Below are 26951 nucleotides of genomic sequence, written 5' to 3' on the forward strand. Positions count from 1 at the left end.
CCATGGCAACAAATGCAAACAATATGGCTGTCGTTTCGTAGTAGTAATGTGTGACCCATGGTGTATTGAGTGTAACTGACAGCATTCGTGTGCATGTTCATTAAATGTTCAAGAACATACGTGCAAGAACTGTAGCACCACAGATGTTTGCATTGTCAAAGGATATTTTTGCGGCTATAAAATGTTCTTCTCGTCTTCTTCAAGGTTTTCCCAGAAGTAATACTATCTGTAGTTCTACGACAGTAAAGAACAACAAAGCAGATGAGAAAAAACAAAAGTGTGAAGATATACCAGTTGAAAATATTAGAAATTTTAGTATTATTGCACATGTGGATCATGGAAAGAGTACATTGGCAGATCGACTTTTGGAGATGACTGGTGCAATTATGAAAAACAGTGGGCGAAGTCAAGTATTGGATAGATTACAGGTTGAACGTGAACGTGGTATTACGGTTAAAGCACAGACAGCCTCATTAAACTACACTTTAAATAATCATAATTACTTGTTAAACCTCATTGATACACCAGGTCATGTTGACTTTTCAACTGAAGTTTCACGTTCTTTGGCAGCCTGTCAAGGAGTTATATTGTTAGTAGATGCAAATCAGGGCGTTCAAGCTCAAACAGTGGCTAATTTTTATATGGCATTTGGTAAAGAACTCGTTATAATTCCAGTTCTAAACAAAATTGATTTAAAAAATGCTGATCCAGAGAAAGTATCAGGCCAGTTGAGGACACTGTTTGATATCAGTGAAAATGATATATTGAAGGTAAGTTGTTATGAATACAGGTATCACTCTTGTTTGGATCCTGATATTCAGAATGTGAAAGACGTAAATACCTTTCACAATACAGTACATTTAACAACACATCCGAATAAAAAGATATGTGCAGACCTTAATACTCTGTAGATAAGTCCCATACCTAAGTAATTAGTTGTCCATGCATATATATATATATATACAAGAAAGGTCCATGAAACATGACTAGCTTGGATATCTTACTTTTCAGGTATCTGCCAAATTAGGCACAGGTGTTGAAGATGTATTGAAAGCTGTAGTAGACAGATTGCCACCTCCCCCAGTGAATCGCGAAACTCCATTCCGCGCCCTACTTTTTGATAGTTGGTATGACAGATATCAAGGGGCTGTGGTAGTAGTCTATGTTACAGATGGTTCAGTAAAAATAGGAGATGAGATTGTTGCAATGCACTCAGGCAAGAATTATGAAATTAAAAGTACTGGATTGTTACGGCCTCATGAAGAACCAACAAATAAACTGTGAGTACTATTTAACCCACATTACAAGTTATGTATGTAACAGTGCAGTAGAGTATATTCTTATATACTGTTACAGTATGATGATATTATTTATGCCCAAATTCCTCATTGCATATTTTGACTTATTTCTATGTACAAAATTAGCTGGAAAACCAGAAGGGGATAAAAGGCCACTTTGGAGTATCAGAAGTATAGGGGAGAACAATATTAAAGCAGGTCTTAAATCAATATAGTGAGAGTATGAGCTTGACACCTTCAATTCACCTGACTCAGAATAAAATCTAATGTTGGGCTCTTGTAAACATGGTTGTGGAGAAAGATGAAAAGATGCAGAATTTCTTGACCAAATGAGCAACTGTCATCTTCTCATGAATGCCTCTGCTCCATGGACTTATTTAGTGTTTTAATAAAAGACAATTTATGCCTCTTTACAGCTGACTGGCTACGTCAACAACTGCCTTGTATCATCATTAAATGGACATCATAACCATTAAGGGCTATAAAATGTTAAAGAACAAATTTGGGAAATATGTTGTTCTCCAAACTGGAGTATACCTTTCAACCCAGTATGCATTTCATGTCAATTAGTCAACTGGGTTGTAATCACTAGAACTGTGTTTTATGTACAGACAAAACCAAATAAGTATAAAGATGATTTATATTGTTTATAATAAGTGAATGTATACAGGGTAGCAGGACAAGTGGGATACTTGACTTGCAACATGCGTTCCACCAAAGAAGCACATATTGGTGATACATTGCACCACAGAAATCAGTCTGTGACTATGTTACCAGACTTTAAACCTGCAAACCCTATGGTATTTGCTGGTGTATACCCCATGGACCAATCACAACATGTCGTCCTACGAAGTGCCATTGAGAAGCTGGTGCTTAATGATTCAGCTGTAACTGTTGCAACTGATTCCAGGTAAGAAAAGACAAAAACAAACTTTCTCTATTGTGCTAAGTCCTAAATTATGAATAATGAAAAAATCACTTTTATATAGTTGGGGCAACAGTTTGTGCAATATGGTAGTCTAAACATGTAGTTATGATATATAAGAAACTATTTATAGCACAAAGAATGTAAATAGACAACAAACTAAGAACTAGAACTACACTAATTTGTTCAGTAATATCTTGAAACAGCAATTTTCTTTGCTTAAAATACCTAATATTCCTTGAAGTAGGCTCAGGATAATCTTATTTTACTTAATATTTGGGAAGTTGATGGAATTTTGATCATTTTCTTGATACTCATGTGTTCAGTCCAGCACTGGGGCAGGGCTGGAGGTTAGGTTTCCTTGGTTTGCTGCACATGGAAGTGTTTAACCAGCGTCTTGAACAGGAGTATGATACTCAAGCTGTCATCACAGCACCAAGTGTCACATACAAAGGTTAGCACTATTAATAAGAACACTGTTAGAAAGCTGCATGTATGTCTCCTAGACATCACTTTTTGACACTAATTGTCTGATGTCTAAGAACTGTAGTATGAACATCATGCCACTAGATACCTCCCCATCTTCTTTTTAAACTTTCTATCAACAACAATCGCCACATGGTGGTTTTGTAAACATGTGAGGTGGTAATTACACTGTCATTCAATATAGTGCCCAAAGTACTGTATGGGAATCGATAGTTCTTTTAAAAGTATGCAGCTTTTAATAGGATATCATTTCCGTGAAAATAACATGATGATATCAAAATAGGGCATTTCGATGTGATAATAACTGATGAGTCAGTCATTTTAACTTGACATTTGAAAATGTTATGCATTTTAAAACCCACTTTACTTAAAGATTTGAATCAACTTTAATGCATATCTTTTTATTCATTTGATTTAATTAAACTTGATTTCTGGCACTTCTGCTTATAAGTATTATCATGTGTAAGTTATTTTACTTAAAAGCCTAAATTAATTTCTGGTTGTATCTCAGTAAGTATTCAACTGAGTGAAATCAAAAGGTTGTACATATCCATAAAATATACACATTATGTCTTACATAATATCTGCACAAAGATAACTGATTCAGACACAACAGCACAAAAACACTACTTACTACTTCCAGTATGTACCATAGGAAGTGCTAATAAAATTCACATTTTTATTGCTGCTCCCTAGAATGCATTTCTCCCTTCCTGTTTTCTTTCAACCCATGCGCTCTAGTCTATCCATCTAGTACAGAATACATTCCCTTCATCTTCCTAGATATCCACCTTCATTCCTAGTATTGTCCCTTCTGCACTGATAATGGAGGCATCAGGATCTTCCAGCCTGTCAGAAGCTTCTTCCAGTACCAAAATGGTTACAGACCAGATCATCAAAAAAAGGTGGCCTTAACAGTTACAAACTACAACTCTTTCACTGGAAAAACAAAAGCATTATTAGGTCCTAACTTGGGTCAGTTCAGACAACTTCTGTAAATTCACCTAAAGATTCATAAAATATATTTAAACTGTTTATGGTCTACTTAAAACCTTCTTTTCCTTTACAGCTAGGATATTTGGAGAGAAGAATGTTAAACGATACGGTGGATCAGAAATTACCATTACAAATCCAGCACATTTTCCTGATCCATGTATTGTTACTGAATTCCTGGAACCTATGGTGATGGGAACAATCATAACTCCAGGTAGGAGCTGTTCACAAATGACTGTTGTGGTGCACAGAGATGGTAAATTGTGAAAGAGGGCCACCACATGACAAGGAACCTTATAAATCAAATTTTTTAAATCAACTCCCAGATCCTTTATGACAAACAAAATTAAACTACTCACCAGAAACCAGAGCAATGTGTTCACTTTCTTAGTGCACTGTACATTTCCCCCACCCCTCACTGAAAAGGAAGAGAGGTGTAAGCAGAGTTGAGAAATTGAACTCACATTATCAATTTGACCCTTACTATGTATTGCAAAATTATTATACAGGATGTTTACACACTACTAGCAGATGTATAGTATTAAATTAACACTAGCATCACTTCATTAACAGTGTAATTGCAAAGTGACAGTTGTCACTAGCAGCAGAGGCTAGAGGTGAGAGGTACTTAGAAACAAGGGAAGCTCTTCTAAATATGAGGGATGAAATTAGAATCTTCAAAGTGCACCTTTTTTTCTTTCTGTTGGCCTACTTCCTTTTGTCAGAGATATAAGAAGTTTTCAGAGTAACTTTTACTGCTAAGAATTAAAGAATGCCTTCTTCTCTTAACGGCATTCAGCAAATTCCACTTCCATTTGCAGAATAGACTTTGTCTAGCAATGCATTATAGCATTTGGTTTTTACTGCAGACACATATCTGGGTCCCATCTTGTCTCTCTGCATGGAGCGACGAGGTACTCAGCAAAGTTCTACCAACATTGATAACCATCATGTGATTATGCATATTTTGTTACCACTAAATGAGATTGTTGTGGATTTCCATGACCACCTAAAGTCCATTTCTTCAGGTTATGCCAGTTTTGACTATGAAGAATATGGATTTGTTCCTTCCAGACTTGTAAAGGTGAGTACCTTTCATTATTAGGATGGAGAATTTGTCATTAGGAAATGCTGGAAAGATTCCACATTCAATTACACATTTTGTAATGAGTAAACCAAAGTGAAGGGCTTAATATTGCAACCACCTGCCAGATATGTCAATAAATCAAGTGGCTATGGAGTGGATTATCCCACATTTTCTTCATGACAACATCCAGACCAGCTCTAGGACCAACCCAACCTCCTGTGCAATAACTTCAGCCCCTTTCCACAAGAGTTAAGCAGTGTGAAGTTAACCTCTACTCCATCTACTACCAAGTACTAGGTGTGAAGCTGTATCTCTGTAACATAGGGTTATCTATAACTTTCCTCTGTGGAACACTGTACTATACATACCTCATTTTTGAGCACTCTGAAAATCTTGTCTTGGCTAATGTCTCTAGTTAAGTCTTAACGACTCTTTTGGAGTCTTCCTTTCTTGGCAAAGGTAAAGGATTCAATTTCTGAGGTGGGTGCACCCATGAGGCAGACACTGCTATCATTGGCTGGTACAGTGATACATAGCTTAGTGGGCACTCTGAATTATAATGAAGTCTGATATTCTTCACATTCATAAAATTTTGTTTGTAACTGATGAGGGAAGGGAAACCCATGCAGAACATTTTTGAAACGTGTGGTTGATCTAAACATGGCATTTCCAGTCCCTTACCCTCATACCACTGAGTCTCCTCCCCAAAAAGTAAGTTACCTTGTAGTGCAAACCTAATCTGTAACTGCTGTGAAATGTTCCTCTACTGTTGCAGTTGAACATTCTGCTGAATGGGATTGCTGTTGAGGAACTCAGCATGGTGGTGCATGCCTCCAAGGCATCTGGTGTGGGACGCAGAGTATGTCTCAAACTTAAGGAAATTATACCACGACAAATGATTGAGGTACAGCTATGTTTCTTATTCTGTCACTATTTATGTGAGCTCATCTATTGGTCTAGTTCCATTTTCCACTAGTTGCATACAAAACTGTTTTTTTATTCTTAAAAATTATAGGAGTGAGGTGAGAGTCATTTAGTACTGCAGCCTTAGATGTGTCTATTGTGCCATCCATTTCCTAACGATAGTGATGGTAAAGTATGAATATACCACAGTGGGGAAATGATAAATTAGGGGAAAAGGAAAATACTCAAAGAAAACAAAACCTGCGCCAGTCCCATTTTGTCCACCCGAAATTGTAAATGGACTGCCCTGGGAACCATGGAGGGAACAATCTATTTAGCAAAAAAGATGCTGTATGGAGTTTTATATAATAGGCTGAAAGTATGTAATTTTTGGAAATGTAGCTGCGCATGAAATGAAACAAAGAAACACTGGACATAAAAGAAAGCATTGTACAGAAGATAGGAAGAAGATTTTGTGATGATATGAACATGTAGAAAGGGGAGAAAACCAATGATAAAATTCACTGGAATCCAGTTTGGAAAGGTGGAACAAAAAGACTAAATATTCACTGGGTACAAGAATTTATAAAGCAATTAAAAGAAAGAATGTGAAGTGTTATATCCTTGTTCCTAGATTGCTATTCAAGCTGCAGTTGGAGGCAAAATTGTTGCAAGAGAAACTCTGAAAGCATATCGCAAGGATGTGACAGCAAAGTTGGTGAGTATAGATTTAGAACTCTTACTTATGTTACATTTAAACTATAATTCCAACAAAAGTTGAAAGATGTATTTCAGTAGAGTATACATACATTTCAAATGTCTTGTTTGCTACTATTTACACCTCACTGGCTCTGATGTTCCCTTACTACAGATACAAGTCTACTGTTACAAAATTAATTACACTGTATAGAATCATAAATTACTTTTTCTTGTACAGAAGGTTCTCACTTATCAGCAAGCAGATTATGTAATTTTCAGATTAACCATAGTATTTTTAGGCATGCCAATAACCTAAATATCAAAGAAAATTTTACTTACTTAGCATCTATCTAACCATGACGATATATAGGGAAGTGATCAAATGCAAGCTTCAGCCACTTTACCCATGAAGGAACTTTTTGACTTGATTTTATGAGTATGACAGAACATGTAGCCACAATATACAATGTTGTGTACATAGAAAAGCAATGATGATAAATGAGAATACTCCAGTAAAAGTTTAAAAATTATGATTATCTGCATTTGCCTGTTATTTAGTCTAAAGCATTTCTTCAACACTTCATTCTCATATGCCCCCAATCAGTTATATTATCTGTAAACCAATCTACAGTAGAGAACCTTTGTTATATCGTTACTGACATGCTATTCTTTTTTTCTACAGTATGGAGGAGATGTGACCAGGAGAATGAAACTGCTAAACAGACAGGCAGAGGGCAAGAAAAGTATGAAGTTGGTGGCCAACATTAGGCTGCCAAGAGAGACATTCATCGATGTGTTGAAACGATAGAGCTTCAAAAATCATACGATTCACTATAGCTTACCATCACATTGTTCAGCCACAGACTGCATCAAAAAAGGGTTACCAACAGAATACAGTGAAACATCACTAGTATGCCTTTTTAAGGACCAAGAATTATTCTGACAATGTTGGGATTATAGCTTCTTCTGATTCAGTAATGAGGTACAATGGTGATATTACACTTTATTTCAGAACAAAATTTTCTGCAACTTTTGGAAGTGATGAACAGCATTGACCGACACTTCAGTGTATATTGTCATTGTAAGGGCATATAAAATTAAAACCTGTGGAAATAGTTCTTTCACAATACAGAACAGAACAACATATAGCGCATTGAAGAGCAAAACATCTTATGCCTTATATCTGGGTGTTTTATCCCTTAATAGGCTACAGGATTAAAGTGACGAAATAACTTTCTGATCTGTCATGAATATGAAGACAAAAGAATACATCAAAGTTTACCAAAAATGCTGTATGGGAAGGAGCACTATCATGGTGCAAAATTCACTGGCCTAGTCAAATATTTTATCTTCTTCAGTGAATGTTCCATTGCTGAGCTCCATGGAATTAGTTAAGTTTTTTGTTCCAAGAGTTTATCACCAACACTTATGATAACAAACAAAAAATTTCCAATTGAACAAACTGAATCCTGATGACTGTTTGGCTGCTAAATCATGAAGGGGGTTAACCAGCCTCCTATTCAGTATGCACTGGAATACAGTTGGCCAGAAAGTGAAGCCTCACCTCTGTGTAATGCTGATTGGACCATCCAGCCTATTATTCATTGTGAACCTAGAGTAAACTCAGTCTCTTTAATTGTTATACTTCATATGTACAGTTACAGAATAACCAAGAGTAGGTAACCAAGTATGAGCATGTTAAATGATTGACCAGTTGGTGCTGTAATATCAAGTCCACGATCTGCCCTCTCTGAATACTGGTACTTAATTTCCGTTCTTTTATTTCCCCTTAATACAATACCTGAAATAAATATATAACTTACATAACATAGTCAACTAATTATTCAGTTTTACCTGTGTGTTACCTGACCCATGGCTGCAGTGCAGACTTAATTCCAATATCAAATGGTGTGTGATGTCCAATACCCAGCTGTTCAAGTCGTGAGGTATCCAGAGTTGTATCATATGGCCGATGTGTGGTTGTGGTGGCACTGGGCGGGTTAGAGTCTGGAATCACATGGGAATCATACGGCAGATGGAACACGCTGGCAATCTGCACCAACATGTCATACTTGGTGAATATCTCTTTGCCGCACCAGTGGAAAATGCCGCAAATGTTTTCATCCTGAAAAATATACTACAGACATTTAACTCTGAGATAATATGCAAAACATGTCAAACTCATTTTCACATGGATCTACTAAGAGGCTTTTGGAGATAATAATAGGTAATACAGTTGAACTGCTATGTGGGAAAATGGAATCATTCCAGTCTTTCATATTTTTCCATGAAATTAATTCACACAACTCACATATAATTTAATAAAATTAAAAAATAACAATGGGAATGTTCATTGCATTAATTTCCAATAATTCCCAAATATGAATACTAATGACAAAACAAAAGCAAGAGCAGTAAACAGTTTTTGTTTTTGTGAATTTTTCATACATTGAGATTCATTAGAATAATTCCCTTTATCAACTCAGTGATTCAGCTATTGTGAAATGGACAGAACAGAAAGCTATCAGGTCAAAAATGTTATATTTTACTTTTAGAGGAAAACATAAATCATGTCTAGAAGCAAAGTTCTAAAAAAATATTTGCACCTAAGAAGGATGAAGTGAGGAATGGAAGATGCTACACATTAAGGAACTTTGTGACTTATATAGCTTCACTTTTTGTTGTTATAACAGTGAAATGGAGGAGGTTACAATGAGCTGGACATGTAGCTAGGATGATACAAGATATACATACAGAATTTTGATCACAAAATTCACCTCTTGGAACAATGAAACATTAGGATCTTTAAGGTTCTGAGGATGGGAACTGGACTGAACTAGCTCAGGATAATTTCCAGTAGTATGCACTATGCAAGTATCTGTCACATTACTTGTTAAAATGTGAAGAAAGTTCACAATCAAGAAAGGAAAGGATGGGAAATTAAATTATATACACCTCAAGTCTCTTCACTGCCAACTGCAGACATATATCAGCAATATCATCAACATGGGATGGGCAGCGTCGTTCATAGTTAGAAATCTTGCATGGTTTGTCTCTATGAATGAGGTTGTTTAAGAGAACAGTTACTGCACTTTCAGCCAAGTATTCTACTGGACCATACAGGACTGGCACACGTAACACAAGGTTACCTGAAACAAGCAAAGCCAATGAAGGACACCACAGACATGCTTGTAATTTCATCGATTACTTACACCTCAGATGGCAGAAGTTATTTTGTGATGCAGATAGCAGAAATTATTTTCACACAGATATTAGTGATTTGACTATAAGGTACTCACCTCTAAGAATTTATTTCATGTTACTGTTGTGATTTAAATGCTAATCAATTTATTAGTTCTTGGCACACCATTTCCTGATGCTGAAAACTAAAAATTTAATGAAGTACTGTATCTTGTATTAAAACCTCACAAGTCTCTTGAACTGCTGCTTCTACAGTATTCTTATTTCTATTGCTCAATGAATTTTACAAATAAAGTCTTTGCTGAGTATTTATTGTCATTCCTAGCACACATCTCATCAAGATCTACAACTTTAATTTTACAATTTTTTTTAATGTGACATATTTAAGGAAATACATGGAAGAATTCTGAATCTCTGTACTTCAGCAGTTTTTAGCACCTCTTACTACAAGAAACGTGACACATGATGAATACAAAAATAAATAAAAATTATGTCACAGCTCTCTAAAGTTTCCTACCGAACGTCATGGTCAAGTGGTCAACACTTCTGCTTTGTATTCAAGAGGTCCTGATTTCAAATCTTAGTCCAGAGACTGGCTATCCTGACTGTGGTATTTAGTGGTTTTCCCCTGCCCTTCAGGTAAATGCCAGGCAGTACCTTGAATTAAACCACAACTGCTTCCTTCCACATCCTTTCCAACCCATTATTCACTATCATACTCTCATTCGATGCTATACAATCTGAGCTACTGAAAAAGCATCGTTAAATGAACTATAAATAAATAAATAAATAAAAATTTCCGTATCCTGATGTCCAGGGTCTAAAATTCTTAATAAAACAGAAAGGAAGATAAATGTATTCATTTATTCCTAATTTGCTGTCAGCAATACAGATGTATGTTGCTGTACGTTACAAACTTTCAGCAAGTCACAAAAGTTTAGTACAAGATGTTCTGTGATTAAAGAAGTACAGAAATGTATTTGTATGTGCAATAAATTAACACAAAAATGCAAATTCACAGAAATTTAGTGCATTCCATTGGGTAATTCCTTTCCAGTCTTGTTATTTATTGGTTAATTCAGCTAGCATGAATCTAACTGACCAGAGAATTTCGTTGTGTTCTGTGTTTCATATCTGTCCTAAAAAAAATGGATGTTATATTACCTTTTCCAACTGCCAGTGTGGCCTTTTCCCCATTCAACTTGGTTTTCCCATATAGGTTGAGAGGACTGGGCACTGCATTCACAGCATATGGTGGGGACTTGCCATCAAACACATAGTCTGTGCTGATGTGTAGCATCGGGACTTGTAAAAAATCTGCAATATTTCAAGAAAATTCATCACAGGTCTGTACATTTCTGACTGCCAAAGGTTCAAAACCACAAAAAACAGGAACAAAGTATCACAGCAAAGTGCTTAGTAAACCTAGCTAATCTTTGTGGTCTTCCTCAGTCCCTTCATGACAATATCTTAAATTTGGCCATGACTGCTTCCTTCCATATCATTTACAATTCATTAATCATCCTATGATTTGATTATATTATAGTCTGAGTTACTGATAGCACTGTTAAATAAAAAGACTATAGCAATACAGAAGCTCGCCACTGCACAGTGGGATAGATTGTGATTCTAGCCGGAAAAAATCGAAACTTGATTTTTTTAATCTGAATATTGAAAATGAAAATTCTGACAGAAAAAAGTGTGATACATTAGTTTATAATAAATATTATGTACTTTTATATGTAAAAAGGGCGAAATACGCCTCTAAATACGGAAAAATAATGCATGCAAGTCAAGTTAGTAGAAGCAAATATCACTACAATACAAATATAATTATAAAAGCTACTCTACTTTCGAATACACAACATTAATACATAAATATTTAACTCAGAGCATTATTCATGTCATTATTCTTCATCGGAAGAGACATCCAAAGCATCCGAAGAGCTGTATCCTTCCTCGTCCTCATGTTGTTGCTAATCAGTATCAATATCCAGTTCCTTCAATAATTTGAGTACCTCAGAAGGTAAATGTGGCTTCCTTGCTCTCGAGGCCTGTTTAATCTGCGATATTAAAGGATCAGAAGAAACTAGTAACATGTGCAGGACATCTTCTAAATTTCATTCGCACGAACATTTCCTGGCGTTATCGAGTCTGTATCTTCGCACATCTTTGTGCGTGCCCTCCTGGGCATCTTCAGATAACAATCCGATAGGCAGAATGGCAGATTCTATAATTTTTCCGCCATGAAACAGTATCTTGTCGACACTTGCAGGCATGTAGTACCATGGATATAAATTAACTTATAAATTTGCTGTTTCCATGGCATATTTATCAAATGCCTCAACATTCACTGTGTATCCACAGGACAAGATGCACAATATTATAGAAAATGAACGAATAAGATCTTCATTAATTCCAGAAATATTCGCCGATACTTCATGATTTTCCACTAAAGGCTGAATTTTTTCCGTTTTCCTCTATCACTACATTCTTGAAAAAGTTTTTTTCGCCTACCCCTGACCCCACTTGTCGATGGCTCATCCCTGTTACTTTGTTTTATCTGCTCTACTAATGTTTCTGGCAAATTTGGATTCACATCTAACCAGTTAGAATTCTTATCTAAAAATAAATTCTTATTGCGGAGTCACTGTACCCACTTTTTATTAAAATTGCTAGGCAGATTCTTCAAAATCACTCTTAAATGGTTTCTATTTTCGGAAGAACATTCTACAATATCTAATCTTTTAAGAATATAAACATAAAGTTCATCACAATCTGTATTCCTTTTGCACAACAACGGAAATGTTTCTCGGTACGAGATTGGCGGAGGTGCTCCTAATTAAGGAAAAAATTCACGACACTCACATTAGCAAAAACTAGCAAACGAAACAGGTCTCATCTTAAAGTGCATACTCTAATCTATATTTTCACGTGAATTTGGTCGTGACTCTCGATGACTCTAGCAACTAAAATTCTATGTGAACATTGGAAAGATGAAAAGTGATCAGTAAAAGCACCATAATTAAGTTAGCGTGCCATATGTATAAAAAGAATACAGATATTTATACAAAACCTATTACAAAATATACTACATACCTTCCTCAATAACTTCCATTTAAAATATCAAAAGATTTTCCCTTCGTCTGCTGCTACAAGGGTCTTGCATCCAAGCTGTCTGGAACATGACTACTAACATAAACATCTCTTCCTCCTTCAACACTAACAGATAAGAGAAGCTAGGGTGCGCTAGTCTTGTTTAAAACACTTGTTTAAAACACGTATTCTTGCCATTTTCTTATAGAAGGGGTCTTTATTAACAATATCCAAGCAAAAATTCTAACATATTTAAATGCGAGAAAAATTATTTTTTTCCGGCTAGAATCGCTATCTATCCCACTGTGCACTGTACACAATCCTGAACCAGTTCACATCCTCACAATCCATTCCTCTAAAATGCATTTTAACCTTCACTACCATTGTGTCATGGTTCATATACAGCCCACCTCACCACGCATTGCACTAGCATACAACTAAACCTTTAATGTTGAAGTTACATTATAGCCAGCAGCCCTGTAATACAGGAGTTTGAATCCCCTGTACAGTAAAGATAAATAATATCCAATTTTTTCAAGTGATTTCTTTTCTAGATATTTTCCAACAAAATTCTGAATGTTTCTTAATTTCCCCATGTATCTTACATGTTGTCAACTCCATTCTTCTTAATTTAATTCCCACAACAGTATTAGGTTAAGAGCACAAGATGTAAATTCCCTCATGAAATTTTCTCCATGTTTTATTTCCTCTCTAACCTATCCACATTACACTAAACAAAATAATTTACACATGCTTCATGGCACTGCTATGCACTAATGTTCTAGATATGAGTTACACTCAGAAGTTGGTAATTCTGACTAATGCTCTTTGTGGTTTTGATCAGCCTCTACACATAACACTGAACTGATAGTGTAAAACAGGTTGTCATGCCAACTACCTTCTACATCTTTTCCAATTAATCATTCACATCATCCTATCACCTGATGGTATACAACAATCACAGTTAAAAAGCATCATTAATTAAGCCAAGAATTAAATCCAGGAATAACTGAAGCAACAAGCATGAAAATATTCTTTGGAAACTTATTTAAGTAATAAACTATGCATTCATACCAGCAATATGTGCAAGATGTCTTGAAGAATCAACATTGATCTTAGCAGCACCCACTGGGTCCAAATCAACTTTATCTGGGAACCGCTGTGCTGCACAGTGTATTAAAAAGCTTGGTTTAAATTTTGTGACTGACTTCTTAACTTCAGTATCATCTGTTAAGTCCAATTTATGTAAGCCCTCAACAACCCTGGAAGAAAAGTAATGTTATGTACAGAAAACCCAGGTAATAAAGTCATTTATAAGGAGCCTATACATTATTTTGTTTCATTTCCATATTTATATTTACTAGGGATAATTTAACATTGGTTTTCACTCTGTTATTCTTACACACACACAGAAAATTTAAAATAAGTGCGTGTTTCCACTTCATATAGGTTCCATTCAGTCAGGTCTTTCTATACTGACAGACCCTTCTGAGACGAATGTAGATGCATTCCTACGACACAAGCCCTAGGAATTGTTTCTGCAAATCAAGGGAGGATTAACTACCTGCTGTGCTATTTAAATTCAAGGCGAAGTCGAATTACGCCATAACATTTAAAGTAGACGTGTTACTCCGTCAGATAAAGAATAACACGACTATTTCTTAAACACTTGACGTTTGTTTCCTACCTGGAATATGCTGTACCGTAAACTGTCCAACCTTCATTAGCGAATCGTTTATATACTGCTCTTCCTAACAGACCCGATGCACCCGTGAGAAACAAACGTTTATGTATTGTTTCCATCTTAATTAATTAATAAAGTTCGAAGGCTTCGCGATCAGCTCTACTGATCCCATAACCTCCTACTCTGCGTGCAAAAATCTTCTCTTGCAGTCTACTATAAGAATCATACTTTAATACCAACATAATAACAATTGTAGCCCATTGCCAGAAATTCAGTCAACTAAAATGTATCACACTGTCGAAAATTCCATTTTTGTCTATTGTTTATACAGATGCCCACCTGCCGTACGACCGAATGACGCGGTCCAGTGTAGGTACCTTGATTCGGGAGATCCTGATTTCATAACTCGGTCCATAACCCGGTTATCCTGAAATTTTTCGTGTTTTTATGTCCATCCAAGCAAATTAGTATATTCAATTGTGCCATGACCGCTTCCTTTCACGACCTTTTCCCACCAATTACCTTATCATTCGGTGAACTAATAACAGAATCGTTTAATAAACCATTCTTAATATAAACACCCGACATTACAGTCCACGACTGTAATTTTGAGTCTTGAAAGGAATGGAGGAAGTCCGTATCTTTCCCCCTTCCTCTCCTAGCAAGTCAAAAGATTACAGTCGTAGACTGTAGACACAGGACATTTAAAATACTTTCGATATGCGGTTTCCATTATACTCTATGAACTTATATTTAACTCTTTGACCAATGCCATGAAAAGGGCTTTACTTTCAGGGTGGAACGTAAACTTAAATATCTGTATATTTACAAACGTTAAATTTTTTATCTGTTTTCATGCCATCGTGCGGTACCAAACCAAATTACAATCTTCATAAGTAATGCGTGATGCACTTTCAGTACTATTCACTTAAAATCTTGTTTACATGGGAGTCTCTAATTATTAATTAAGCTTAAAAAGATAATACAAATCTCCAATAGTGATCAGAAATAAAGATTTCTCAATATAGCAGTTTTACACCCTTCGAAATACTTTGTTTTGATGACAATTGCGCACGCTCGGTCATGTGCTTCTGAGTCTTTTGTTTGTTTTATATCTGTAGCCGATGTTGAGTATAGTGACGTACGGTTTGATATTGGAAGTGTTTGTGTAACCATATCTGACTCAAAAACAAATTTCTGTGTACTTTCTCGTCAACTTTTAGTGGGATTATTTTACCTTTGGAATTTTCCTCTTGTCCTAGTGGTACATATAATGTAGTTTATATACACTCACCATCATTAGAATATGAAAACGTATCGGAAGAAAATATTTTTGTTAGTTTTATCATGTTTTTGCCATAGCTTGCTTAAACTATACAGCGTTCTCAGTCTGCATTATTATTTCGTTTTGTTTTCATGTAGTGGTGTTATGTGTGTAGCGTGGATAATGAAAGTTGGAGGATTATTGTCGTGCTTGTGTTTGTTACTGTTTCAGCTTGTCAATAATTGACCATGCGTATCCTCTACAGTGTTATTACGAGAGGCACGGTAGTCCTCACAAAACATGCATCGTGTGCCGGGAACTTCACAGAAGTCACACAACAAATCATAGCTAAAATCCCTTCTGAAAATGCCAAGCTGACATATTCCCATGGCAGCTATCTTTTCCATTATATATGTGAGAACAGAATAATATACATGTGTATTACAGATGATGTGAGTATAATAACCTTCCAGTTTTTTTTTCCTTTTCTCCTGTATTTACAAATTCTTTACCAGTATCTCCCTTCTGTTGGGCCCCATGTTCTACTGTACTGAGAACCTGCTTCATACCTGGTAACCATTTATAATTTCTTGCTAGTATCCAGCTGCTGTTGGACCATCACAATATTTAATCTGGTAACAATGACATGAAACTTTAATAAAGTGTAATACAAGGATATATTGCAAGATAAGTCATTAAAGAGGCTAAACAAATGCATTACAGTAAACTGATACTAGAGTCAAATAGTAAAATAAAATCAGTCTGGAAAATTTAACAAGGAAATGGAAATATTCTACAGAAGTGACCGCATAAATCTTATGTTCACAACAGTCAGTGCAGTTAAAAGTAAAGTAAAGTAAAACTTTACTCAAAAGTTGTGCAGACAGTGTTATTGTTTATTTAAGTTATCTTTGCAATCAATCACTGGCAGTAGGAGTTTCTCCAGAATTACTTAAATATTCAAAAGTTAAACCTGTATATAACAAAGGTGAACAGTCTTGCATATCTAACTACAGATGTTTTAGTCTGTTTTACTTACTTCCACTTTATCATGTCATACAGAATTATTGTATATGGAAACTCAACAGACAGCAAAAAGTATTTTACACCTAAAAGAAAATCATTCGAATAACAGCACCCACTAAAGGGAGAGCTTCATATAGGGAATTCTTTAAGAAATTTAATATTCTTCCACTAGCCAGCAAATTCTTCTCATTATCATCATTTGTAGTGGACAACATAGAAGATTTTCAAACAAACTCAGATATCCACAATATAATTACAAGATACAGATATAATCTTCATATGCCAAACAGGCATATGAAGGATCTATGGAATGTAAATAAATTCTATTTTATTACAATTTTTGCACTCATACTGAGCTACTGTTTGAGGCCCGGACACTGTTCACATACTCTATGTTAGTACCTAGCTACTATTTAGGATTGTAGCCAGTATTTATGAGTTCTGTGTTATACCCATCTGCTGTTTGACATCTGACTATCATTTAGAGTTTGTATTCAAGACCCAACTACTATTTGAGTAAATACAATGATTGAGCTACTAGGGAACCACTACTCACAATTTCTGTGTTAGCATCCCTGTACCCTTGAAGACCTGACCTGTCATTAATTTCTGTGCTTAGAACCTGCCTGCTGTTGAAGGTGTAATTGGTATTTATAATTTCTTTGCCAGTAGCCAGCAACAGTTCACAATTTCATGGCTAGTACTGTCCCTCTTGTTATATTTATAATTTATTTGCTGGTGCTTGGGTGTAATTTGAGTCTATTCTCTCTTAAGTGCTAATGTTTAATGAAACAGTTACAGGACATTCATATTTGCTTGCAAGAGGTTTTGATTGATGTTTCACATTTTCACTGCAAGTACTGCAATACAGTGTAAATTCCATTTTTTGATTTTCTGTAGGAATTTGAGCGTTCAAGGGCTTTTCTGTTTCTGAATGAAATCAAGCAGAGGTTCCAAACAGCTTATGGGTCCAGAGCAGATACAGCTTTAGCATATGCAATGCACACAGAATTCTCTCAAGTTTTAGCCAATGAAATGGTAAGTCTTCTAGGAGTGGTATTTGAGTCAGTTTGCCATCTTAAATTGCAGAAATTTATTTTAATCAGTAAGAATATTTCTCAGAATTTTTGAGCAAGTTTGTAACTTGGGTGTTCATTTCTTGCAGATTAATATACAAACTTTAAAATTCAGAATTACTTTACTGCATAGTAACAATGCTGCCCTATGATCCACTAGGAGTAACAGGAAATAACTAACTAACTAATAGTAACAATACATTTTTTGCTGCTTTTGCAAGTCAGAATTCATGTTTTATTCTTACTAGGATCAGTTCCAACATAACATGAATTAGATTAAACTAACTAATCTAAGTAAGACTTGAGGTTCTCACAGCGGTGAGTATGAAGATTTCTGTCTTCTGGGTTATTGCGCTGTGTAGTCTGGTCGATGTTAACCAACGTTTCAGAGGTCATACTGCCTCCGTCATCGCCCTGATGACGGAGGCAGTATGACCTCTGAAACGTTGGTTAACATCGACCAGACTACACAGCGCAATAACCCAGAAGACAGAAATCTTTAACTAATCTAACATGTTACCAAATTTTGATTTGTTGATGAAATATATAAGAATGTTTTCTTACAAGGAGTATTCATTTCACCTTTAATAGTACATCTACAGACTTCTGTCAGTACTGTTGGGTCTGGCCTCTGAACCCTTGCAAGTTGAAGTATGGGGAGAGACAAGCTAGTGAAAGTAGAATGACAGTTGCATATTGGGACCAACTACATATAGAGGCAGTTAGCTAATCAGCAGGGGACTGCTTATCAAATGGATCTAACTGTATCTACCTTAAACTTATTTGATACTAATAATTTAGTACACATATGCAGGTACTATTATGATGGATGTCCAAGAAAGAATGCTTGGATACCATGCATATACTTGCAACATGGCTATCTGTTGATTTTGCTTTTGCTCACATAATGTTTTTGACAGTTACACTATTTACTGTTAGGGCCCCAGCTTTAAAGCCCCAAACAGAATGTGAAAATTGTGATGTTAATGGTGAGGGGATGTCTTATGATAAGAAGGACAGGAAACTGCATCTCTGACAGTTTTCATGTGCAGTTCTTATAAACTGGTTTCTGTTATATATCCATTTCAGAAACATTATTCAGAGTCACAAGAGATTGACACCATCTCCCGAGTTCATGGGGAATTGGATGAGCTGAAGAACATCATGGTTAAAAACATAGGTGAGTTAGTTACAGAATGTTACAATAATCATAATTTTATGTTTTTTGGCTGTACAAAAGATGGTACTGTTATTACACCACTTACTGCAGTTCCTTTTGAGACCAGGGCTGAATGGTCAACTGGGACAATCCCTTATTGGGCATAAACTGAATGAGAGTCATTAAACGATGACCACTCAAATTTTTACCAGAACCACAATTAAGGGCAGAGAAACTGTCACATGAAACAATGGTAGGGTTTATTTAAAGACTTTGTTGTTTCTTGAATTCTCTGCATCTGTATAAATTGCTCAGTCTGTAGTTATGGGAAGGATATGCATGGCCACCATGTAATAGCTTGTTGATGTTACATATGTTCAGAAATCAGTGGATATGAAATTTATGTTGCTTGTAACAAAGCAAACAGTTGTCAGTTTAAATATAATAATTTATGAACTTTGTAATTTGCAGATAATGTGGCTATGCGAGGAGAGAGGCTGGAGCTGTTGGTGAACAAAACAGAGAATCTTAGTGCCAGCGTGAGTATTTTCCCTTGTATGGTATAAAAGCAGTGACCTAATTTTCTCAAATAATGAATTTCCCTTATTTGGTTTGAACATTAGAACAGAGATAAATTGATGCAATCAGTATAAATGATTCCACATAAAAACTGTAATTTTAATATGGGCTAGAATAATTCACTTAGTGAAGTGACTGGCTAGAGGTAGGGATTTTTTTCTTTGCCACTGGGGCCCATGTAGGATCCCATGTAATAAGTGTCATGTGGCTTTTTTCTGAGGAATGAAGCTGACCGTTCACCTCCACCAGGTGCTGAAGTTAATATATAGCAGTTTTCCTGCACTCCCCCTTATTTGCCTTCATGTGTGATGCTTAGGTAGAGTGACTTTTATCACTTTACTAAAAATAAATGGAAAGATTTGCAATAGTAACCTAATCATATTATTAGTTGGTAGGATCACAGAAAAATGTCTATAATTTCTTATTGTAAACATATGCAGATAATCTGCATAAGTATGTATTCACTCAAAAACACATTTCTAGGTGTGACTAATTTGTGTTATAGTCTGTAACTTTCCGTAAGACAAGCCGCAATCTGGCACGCTCCATGTTCTGGAAGAACGTGAAGTTGTACGTCATTATTGGAGTAGTAATCGCAGTAAGTACATTGTCTGATGTTTTATACCAGTTGTGAATATCCTCTTCCCTTTATTTTCTTTCATGAAAGAAACACAACTCTATCTGGAATGCAGATGTTTTCAGTGAACAAAAATTGGAATAATTATAACAAATATTCTTACAGTCCTTTGACCTTCAAGGCACAAGACCAGTACACTGACCCACAAGTTAAACTGTATTTTATTTAAACTACATTTTATGCTTCCTATTTTTCTTCTTTAAACATTTCTACTTGATGTGCATTTTACTGTTGTATAATAAGTGTATATTTTCCAAATAAGTCATAACAACATGAGATATGTAGGATGAAATCTGTGCAATAGGGAAGTATCTTCCATATTCAAATGGTGTTACATACATCACCAGTCCCATATGCACTAATTTCATGCACATCATCCAAAGAACACATAATGTTTCAGTTCTTTCTTAAAATCTTGTCTATTAGTAGCATTACAGTCAGTTACATACCTGTTAGACTGTGTCATATTGTATGCAATTATTGGACATAACAAGGCAGAATTCTATTAGATGAATGTCAAGTCTAGTAATCTCCTTACACACAATCAAATCCTCTTCGTTCACAATGTAGTACATTATTCATTATCACATGGCAACTATATTGTTATTTAATTGTCCCCTGCACAAGAATAATGACATGGGTTAGATTTGTTCATTTCATGCATGTTGTGAAACTCACTTTCTGCAGTCTATTTGAAACCTGTTAAAATCATGTTGTACTTGTTCATCTTGACATCCCTATGGGCACACAGTATGGAATAATATTCTCTCACTAGGTTTATGAGAACAGTTGCATTATTCACTTGTAAGTTGGTACAGGAACAGTGGCACATTTGTAGTACGTGGAGTACCAGTCCTGCAGTTTTACCATTGTTTTGTTACAGTTGATTATCTACTTCATTGTTTCCATGACATGTGGAGGCCTTGCTTGGCAGAGCTGTATTGGGAACTAAACAAGATATTTTACCAAGTGGCATGAAGATGGGTTCCTGAGTTTCTGTGAAGTCTCAGTTCTCATTTGTCATCACCATGTTACAGTCAGGCATTGAAGTATCGGTTGCTGTAGTCTTCTGTTCTGTTGTTTTGCACTGATCACTGAGTGGCAACTTAACTGGATTTTTACAAACTGGTTGCTTCTTGCTTTGCATCTTTACATTACCCTGCCCCTTTACTTATCATACAACTCTTTAAGTAATATGACCAATATCATTGGATTGTATCAGAGTTGTAGTTTGTGTGGCAAAAAATGTGCCTGCTTTGAAGTTTTGTATTTTCATCTTTCAGAATCACCATCAGAAGTAAAATTGTTAGAGGCAGTGTAAGTGAGAGAATGCAATGACATATCACTACATAACTCAGATTATATGTGTTCTGTGTTTAAATTGAAATGGTGCAAATAAAGCGTGATTATTTGGCCTTTGAGATACAATTTCAAAGTTCATATGTTACTTACTGTATATTTCATTCCAAATAATTATTGGCAACTGTGCAGTCAGGAAAATACTGACAGCAAGAGAGTGACAGTTATGATACACAAGACTGTTGGTACTAATGCAAGTAATAATTTTCTTCACTGGCAGTTCTGCAGTATTTCCTTGCAGCATACTTGAGAACCGACTTGATTTGGTTTGAGGGGGAGATCTCTCTTAAGAAAGCTAGCAAATGTTTTATACCATTCAGATTCTGTTGAATGTTTTGATAAAGAATATGTGAGTGCCAGTGAATGTAGTTTTGAAATAAATAATGAGTTTTTACATGTTTTCCCTTGTGCAGCAAATGCTTCCTTTCCTGGGTAGTAGTCAGACTGTTGGTAGGTGGTCTACATTTCTGTACAGGAAATGCTAATCTCACCCTTAAGTGGAATATTTATGGTAAAAACGAATATGAGCTTCAAGTTTTCTGTGTAGGAACAACATAAACAATCAAGAATTGTAAAAGCAGAAATTATGTAATGCAATGTAATCTTCTGGGTAAAATGTATTGTTTTAGGTTCTGTGTAAAAATACAGTAAGAAAGACAACATGGAATAGAGACCTAGAGGGGGAGACAGAGAAGCCTGGAAAGAGGATATTTAGAACACAGTGAGAGAGAAAAAAGAGAATAGAAAATGAATTATTCATACAAAGACATAAGTATGGCATTCAAGACAAGAAGACAGGGTGACACCCAGACAAAGCTGAGAAGCTGATGATGTCACTCATCTAGTCAAGAATTTTCCCACATTTTCCGAACCCAAAGGTTAATTTCCATGTGCACAAAAACCTGTCACTAGTGTCTGTCCTGAGCTAAATGAATCAAGTCCACACCCACTTATTTCCTTTTCATCCATTTTTATCTTAACACCTGCTCTGCTTAGGTATTCTGAGTGTGTTCTTTGCTTCAGGATGTTCCAGCCAATATTTTGTATACATTTCTCAACAGAGGAAGTGGTATAAGACATAAAATAAATGATGCCTTAAAAGAATACATAGGAAGAAACTAGAGCAAAACCACACAAACCTTGGCAGCATTTATTAAGAACATACTGAGTGAAAGCAAGAAAGAAAGAAAAAGGATCTAAAGATACAACCAAACGAACCTTGGTGAAGAATATTAAAAATGTACTGACAGGAAAAGGCAGAATGTGTAAATAACCTTCAGAAAGTATAATCAGCAAGACAACAAGAAAGAAGACAAGTGGGAATGGTATAAAATGGAAAATAATAGATACTCTACAAATGTGATAAAAAGAAAACCTACAGGTAACCAACACCAAACTGGGAAAAGAGTACTTTGAACATACTAAGAAGAAAGTAATGAAAGTTGAAATGTTCCCTGGAGATGCAAACAATTTGAAACAAATTATGCTTCTTCCAGTACTGCTTTGTTAGAACCCAGAAGGCTACTCTGTATGTAGACTGCAGTGGAAACCTCACATCTTACACAAAGTCTAAAGCGTGATGTGTATAGTAGTAGTAGTAGTAGCAGCAGCAGCAGCTCAGAAATTTGTTTTAATCAACAAAACACTGAAATAATGCTGGAGTGACTAATGTCTTGTGTGACTGGGCTGTTTTCTGATGGCTTCATTCAGCAGGTCGATGAAAACAAGGGCAAACTACACATTTGTACTTAGTTTCAAATAGGAACCACCCAATAAAGGGTCCACATAACAAAGAATCTTGGGATTTCCACTGCATTATTAGCATGCCAAGGATTCAGCAGCTTTATGACAGTCAACAATATGCCCCTAATCTCCACATATAAATACCATTGCATTGTATAGCCCATTTCTTCCACTCAGTAAATGGGATATTAGAAATGCTTGTTATATTAATGAATTATGTTATGAACAGCAATTATAATATGGCATAATAGATTAAAAATGTTATTTTATGCACTGTAATATTATATATGTAATGCAGAGTAAAACTGTTACGAGATGGGTTTTGAATTTGTCTTAGAAATATTTTAAGTGATTTAAAAAAGCAAATAAATGAATAATATGTTTTGTGACTGTTCTCTTGTATTACACAAGTTCACTTATGCATCCACATTGCACTTTCCAGCTAAATTTGGAGGAGAATAGGAATGTCAAATGTAAATTTACATTTTGTTTTACTGTAGCTCAGTCAGTATAGTGACTGGCTATGGACTGAATGACCAGGGTTCAATCCCTGATGGGGCAGATGATTTTCCCTCTGGCCTCGGCACCCAGACCAGTTCTGGAGCCCATCCAATGGGTACCAGGGTCCTTTCCCATCGGTAAAACATGGCTAGGGTGTGGTGCTGACCACTCACCCCCATCTAGTGCCAAAGCCAAGAATGAGTAGAAGCTATACTTCCTCTCCCCCCCAAGTGCCTACATGGCAAATAGTGGGACAGCTTTACTTTTACTTAACACTTCCCATTTCAGACCAACATCCTCTTTCACTCAATGTCAAGATCCAACTTATACCAGGTGATTCAAAAAGGACTTTACAACTTTGAAAGTGTATAGAAATTTATTCAGAAGGCTTACAGAATCGGTTGAGGTGTCATTTTGTAGCAAAACAAATCAAGTTTGACTCACGTTGTGCTGTAGTACCCAATTCCGTCACTGCGAGCGCAAGCGGCAGTGCGTTTGAAAATAGCTCGAAAGTTTTCTCAAACCACAGTTAGACGAAGATGACCAAAAAGGACGCATTCACTTCCAGCAAGACGGCGCACCACCTCACAGAAGTCCGGGATTTCCTCAATAACCGTTTCCCAGGTCGGTGGATTGGTCGAACAGGGTCGATAGCATGGCCACCTCGTTCTCCAGATTTGACACCTCTCGATTTTTTCTTATGGGGTTTCATTAAGATCATGTGTATGTTCCACCCTTACCTGCCAATCTCACTGAGCTCAAAGCTCGAATCACCGCCGCAGTTGCAGAAGTGACACCGGATATGCTGGATCGTGTTTGGCAAGAAATTGATTTCAGGTGGGATGTCTGCAGTATCACCAATGGCAATCACATCGAACCAAAATGACTGTTTGAGGTAAAACTTGATTTGTTTTGCTATAAAATGACACCTCAACCGATTCTGTAAGCCTTCTGAATAAATTTCTATACACTTTCAAAGTTGTAAAGTCCTTTTTGAATCACCCTGTATAGATTGGTCATGTCCATCATAAATAAATAGTGCATTCATATTTTACTGGACAAAAATTTTAAAAAAATGAGAGTGAAATGATTAGTATATCAGCTACCACTCATAGCTCACCTGAGTTGAAGTTTCTTGTAGTTTTCTTCTGCCCTTATGAATAACTTTGAAGTTAATGAAGCTGTGGTCAAAGCAGTTATGGATGGTACTGAAGAAAAATTTCAAATGTGTCAAAATACTGGAAGAGGAAATATGACAACTGTAAGAAAATAATGAAACAGTTTTTTAGTCAAGATTGTTATTCCAGTTTATTGATTACAAAAAATATTGGCTTTAATATTGATTTACTGTATTCTTCCAAATAATGATTTATGTACCTTCCTGTTTTGCAATTCACAAAACTAAGCACAACTTATATACAGATTTGAGAATTCTTACAGACAGGTGGCCATTATAACATTACAATTACAATATCAACTTGGAGATCCTCCCTCAACATCACTGACAGTTGACCATTGTGGCTTATTTTCAATTAACAGTTAGATCCTTCCTGTTCTTTAATAGTAACCTCAAGAATTCATGTGCCCTGCATGCTCATCTTTATGTAAAAATGTGTCTCTCCTACCGGATGATTGATGCACATCTCTCACATAACTTTACCCAATTCTATACATGTACAGTACGCATATCCCATGTGTATGTGAAGTTCTCTCTTCAAAGGTTGCAACTTAAGAGGGAAAAAAGAAGCTGTCATGACTTTACAGTCACATCCTTCGGTGGTTGTAACTTGAGAAGAATGATTTTTTACACTTCATATGAATCAGACATTCTACAAGTCGTATTTGAAATTACGTATGGGTGAGTTTGTTGCCACATGAGTTACTCCGCCTTAATCATAGTTACACGATGTAAGGCTGTGCAGATAAATTTGCCTTGCAAACACAGTATCTTTGGCCAAAACATTTCTACTGTGACCAGAAGTATGGTAAACAATTATTTTCATTTTTATGTAAATTAAAACAGCTAAGGTGATTAAAAATATGTTTAAATAACCTGTCTTCAAGGCCTCCACTTTTCTTTGTAACCTGGTGTTCTGCTCTATTTGACACATACAGCACTATTCTGAACCCTGCTTCTGCATGCAAACTAGCATTTCATATTAAGCATATATATCACCTGATTTGAAGTTCCCACGGTTTTTTTTTTTGAAGGTGGGGATGTGTTTGCCAAAAATTAAATACAAAATACACAGCTAAATTTGGTACAGCGTGGTAAAATGTGGGTTGGGCATTTCTGAGGTACTCAAAAAATCTTTCTGAACTCCCACAACCTCTCATTGTCCATATTCATCCTGTCGGTGGGATTTTCATTATTTTTTATGCAGTGTTAAACTGGGAAATTTCTGAATGATGTATTGGAAAGTGGGCATGTTTCCCTGGAGCAACTAAGGAACATAACAAAAACTGTCAGTCCTCTGGATCTAGATATCATGAGACCTCTTGAATATGAAATAGGAGTGCTAACCTCTCTACTTCAAAGTCTGTATCACGGGATCCAAAACGTCAGATTTACCTCATCCAATCTCAGCTGTTAGCATGACAAATAACACAGTTCATTACATATAACGTGGGACCAGTTCACAGCTCCGAAATCGAGAACATTTCTAGTAATACTGCACGGCTAAAAAACTGCCCACTCGTGCACATTAATTAAATCACCACAGCTAGACATTTTTCCTCTTGTCCTGATTAACGGCTTCAACTTACAGATAAAATCATCACACCCATATACGTTTAAGGCATAATTATCATTAACTACATTTAACACGTAACACATATTTACCTTCAGAAACACCACAGGATTATGGGTGGGACCATATTTCCCATAAACTTCGCTAAAATATAACACACAGAATACGTTTCATAACAATGCTACTGTTGCCCTGATGACGGAGGCAGTATGACCTCAGAAATGTTGGTAAACATCTACCAGACTACACAGCGCAACAACCCAGAAGACAGAAATCTTCATACTCACCGCTGTGAAGACCTCAAATCTACAATGCTACTGTCGCTCCAGTATTCAATTTGTGTATCTGCGTGCGTGAATACATGATTTTCTCTTAGCCAATCATATCACGATCTTATCTGTCCCAAAGGTTCTATGACGCTGGCTGTTGTATCAAAGGATGGATAAAAACAGCCCAAGCACAAAAAAATATTCTATATATGACTA

At 36.0% G+C, this 26951-nt stretch overlaps 3 protein-coding genes across 12 annotated transcripts; 2 read left to right on the plus strand and 1 right to left on the minus strand.

Moving 5' to 3' along the window:
- Positions 1-3: 3 nt before the first annotated feature.
- Positions 4-8218, plus strand: waw (Translation factor waclaw). Its single transcript, XM_022067821.2, has 9 exons — positions 4-770; positions 1012-1280; positions 1969-2208; positions 2550-2677; positions 3779-3916; positions 4572-4786; positions 5565-5693; positions 6327-6410; positions 7074-8218. The coding sequence occupies exons 1-9, from the start codon at positions 105-107 to the stop codon at positions 7197-7199; spliced, it is 1995 nt and encodes a 664-aa protein (XP_021923513.1). The 5' UTR covers positions 4-104; the 3' UTR covers positions 7200-8218.
- LOC110831623 (methionine adenosyltransferase 2 subunit beta) lies at positions 3090-26682 on the minus strand. Of its 9 annotated transcripts, none has more exons than XR_002543648.2 (7): positions 14376-14705; positions 13763-13950; positions 10757-10909; positions 9347-9540; positions 8246-8516; positions 4062-4120; positions 3090-3648 (listed from the first exon to the last, which is right to left on the minus strand). XR_002543648.2 is itself a non-coding variant. In XM_022067834.2 (7 exons), the coding sequence occupies exons 3-7, from the start codon at positions 16201-16203 to the stop codon at positions 8253-8255; spliced, it is 900 nt and encodes a 299-aa protein (XP_021923526.1). In that variant the 5' UTR covers positions 16204-16268; positions 24837-24975; positions 26559-26682; the 3' UTR covers positions 6458-8252. The 9 variants fall into 9 exon arrangements, 8 of the variants coding, with proteins under 8 accessions (XP_021923524.1, XP_021923525.1, XP_021923526.1 ...); XM_022067834.2 differs by lacking the exons at positions 3090-3648; positions 4062-4120; positions 14376-14705 and adding exons at positions 16103-16268; positions 24837-24975; positions 26559-26682 and having other exon boundaries at positions 6458-8516; XM_022067832.2 differs by having other exon boundaries at positions 3090-4120.
- Positions 15341-23599, plus strand: Vamp7 (Vesicle-associated membrane protein 7). 2 transcript variants are annotated; one of them, XM_022067841.2, is made up of 7 exons: positions 15341-15707; positions 15868-16088; positions 17563-17700; positions 18828-18918; positions 19369-19436; positions 19982-20074; positions 20997-23599. In XM_022067841.2, exons 2-7 carry the CDS (start codon positions 15885-15887, stop codon positions 21063-21065), a joined length of 663 nt encoding a protein of 220 aa, XP_021923533.1. In that variant the 5' UTR covers positions 15341-15707; positions 15868-15884; the 3' UTR covers positions 21066-23599. The 2 variants fall into 2 exon arrangements, with proteins under 2 accessions (XP_021923533.1, XP_021923531.1); XM_022067839.2 differs by having other exon boundaries at positions 15375-15636.
- Positions 26683-26951: the final 269 nt, after the last annotated feature.

The sequence above is a fragment of the Zootermopsis nevadensis genome, unplaced genomic scaffold, assembly GCF_977971745.1.
Source record: "Zootermopsis nevadensis isolate Lab colony 2312 unplaced genomic scaffold, Znev_1.0 Znev_ptg000021l, whole genome shotgun sequence".
NCBI classification, from domain to species: Eukaryota; Metazoa; Arthropoda; class Insecta; order Blattodea; family Termopsidae; genus Zootermopsis; species Zootermopsis nevadensis.

Excerpts from the sequence above, each read along its gene's own strand:
- Vamp7 (XM_022067841.2), top strand. The coding sequence starts at position 15,885 with ATGCGTATCCTCTACAGTGTTATTACGAGAGGCACGGTAGTCCTCACA. Across the intron at positions 16,089-17,562 it reads ACATGTGTATTACAGATGAT|GAATTTGAGCGTTCAAGGGC; the intron begins GTGAGTATAATA and ends GATTTTCTGTAG. Across the intron at positions 18,919-19,368 it reads CATCATGGTTAAAAACATAG|ATAATGTGGCTATGCGAGGA; the intron begins GTGAGTTAGTTA and ends TGTAATTTGCAG.
- LOC110831623 (XM_022067832.2), bottom strand. The coding sequence starts at position 14,491 with ATGGAAACAATACATAAACGTTTGTTTCTCACGGGTGCATCGGGTCTG. Across the intron at positions 13,951-14,375 it reads TACGGTACAGCATATTCCAG|GGTTGTTGAGGGCTTACATA; the intron begins GTAGGAAACAAA and ends CTTTTCTTCCAG. Across the intron at positions 9,541-10,756 it reads CACACTGGCAGTTGGAAAAG|GTAACCTTGTGTTACGTGTG; the intron begins GTAATATAACAT and ends TGCTTGTTTCAG.
- waw (XM_022067821.2), top strand. The coding sequence starts at position 105 with ATGTTCAAGAACATACGTGCAAGAACTGTAGCACCACAGATGTTTGCA. Across the intron at positions 3,917-4,571 it reads GGGAACAATCATAACTCCAG|ACACATATCTGGGTCCCATC; the intron begins GTAGGAGCTGTT and ends TTTTTACTGCAG. Across the intron at positions 5,694-6,326 it reads TACCACGACAAATGATTGAG|ATTGCTATTCAAGCTGCAGT; the intron begins GTACAGCTATGT and ends CCTTGTTCCTAG.